At 43.1% G+C, this 889-nt stretch overlaps 1 protein-coding gene across 1 annotated transcript in view; it reads left to right on the plus strand.

The window, feature by feature from the left end:
- The first annotated feature begins 6 nt into the window (after positions 1-6).
- LOC113204109 (cuticle collagen 14-like) overlaps positions 7-889 on the plus strand; it is a 43,757-nt gene continuing 42,874 nt past the window's right edge. The window contains exons 1-2 of the mRNA XM_052271261.1: positions 7-60; positions 476-618. Of these exons, the coding sequence (XP_052127221.1) occupies positions 535-618 (84 nt within the window). The 5' untranslated portion in view covers positions 7-60; positions 476-534. The remainder of the gene's footprint in view (positions 61-475; positions 619-889) is intronic.

An 889-nucleotide genomic window follows, 5' to 3' on the forward strand; every position in this document is an offset into this window, starting at 1 on the left:
AAGTGGTGGAGGACTTCAACTTCATCAAGCGCCCGCCCCCCGATGGACTTCGCCTTTTCAGTGAGGAACTGATCAATATCAGCGTTCGTGTGGGACATCTATGTGGTATCAATTGCATGCTTCCCGGTGTTTTTCATCGTTGATTTTATGAGCTCATGTGACAATTTGCTAACAGCCTCTCTATGATCGGTGAGTCCCCTTTGAGGTTATAGGTTAGTTGGGCTCCATTTTCGTGCCATGGTTGGTCTTGATTCTGATCTAACAATTGGGGACATCATGACTTGTATATGTGAGTGCACGCAAGGAGTCTGTTTGCAAGATGTAAACAATTTTAGTGTGTTGAAAAAGAATAACATTGAAGTTGTCTAATTTGTGTATCCCCTAATTAGCTGTGTATTATTTTTATTATGAATCATTGTTGTAGGCTTAATGTTTGCAACTCCAACACCAAATCCTTAATCGCTTTGTGGTTTAGGTTGCCAATGCTGGTTGGAGTTTGGAATCTGCAACTCTTTCGGTGACAGATGGAAGGGCATGGTTTGTCATCCTCTTGCGGTTCAGGACCTTGAAGAGACGGAGACTGTGCATGCTGGGAACCAGCAGTGTCAACTGAAGCAGGTAGTCTGCATGAATCCCTTTTTTGTTGTTTCTCTAAGCCAAATTAATTAATTGGTGTCAGTAATAATCGCAACAAAGTAGGTAACCTGTGACACTTAAAACTCATCCATACTGCTTGGGGCAGTAGATGTAGTGGTCCATTAGAAAGTTCTCATCATTCTCTATTAACATTTTCCCCCTTACGACGCTACAAAATTGCGCGCACATACAATATACGAGGAAGCTATGTCGTGCATCTTCGACCGTCTCGTCGGAGAAAAAGGAGGGGGGG

Source organism: Frankliniella occidentalis, unplaced genomic scaffold (assembly GCF_000697945.3).
Source record: "Frankliniella occidentalis isolate FOCC.00 unplaced genomic scaffold, Focc_3.1 Scaffold156, whole genome shotgun sequence".
In the NCBI taxonomy this organism is placed as follows: Eukaryota; Metazoa; Arthropoda; class Insecta; order Thysanoptera; family Thripidae; genus Frankliniella; species Frankliniella occidentalis.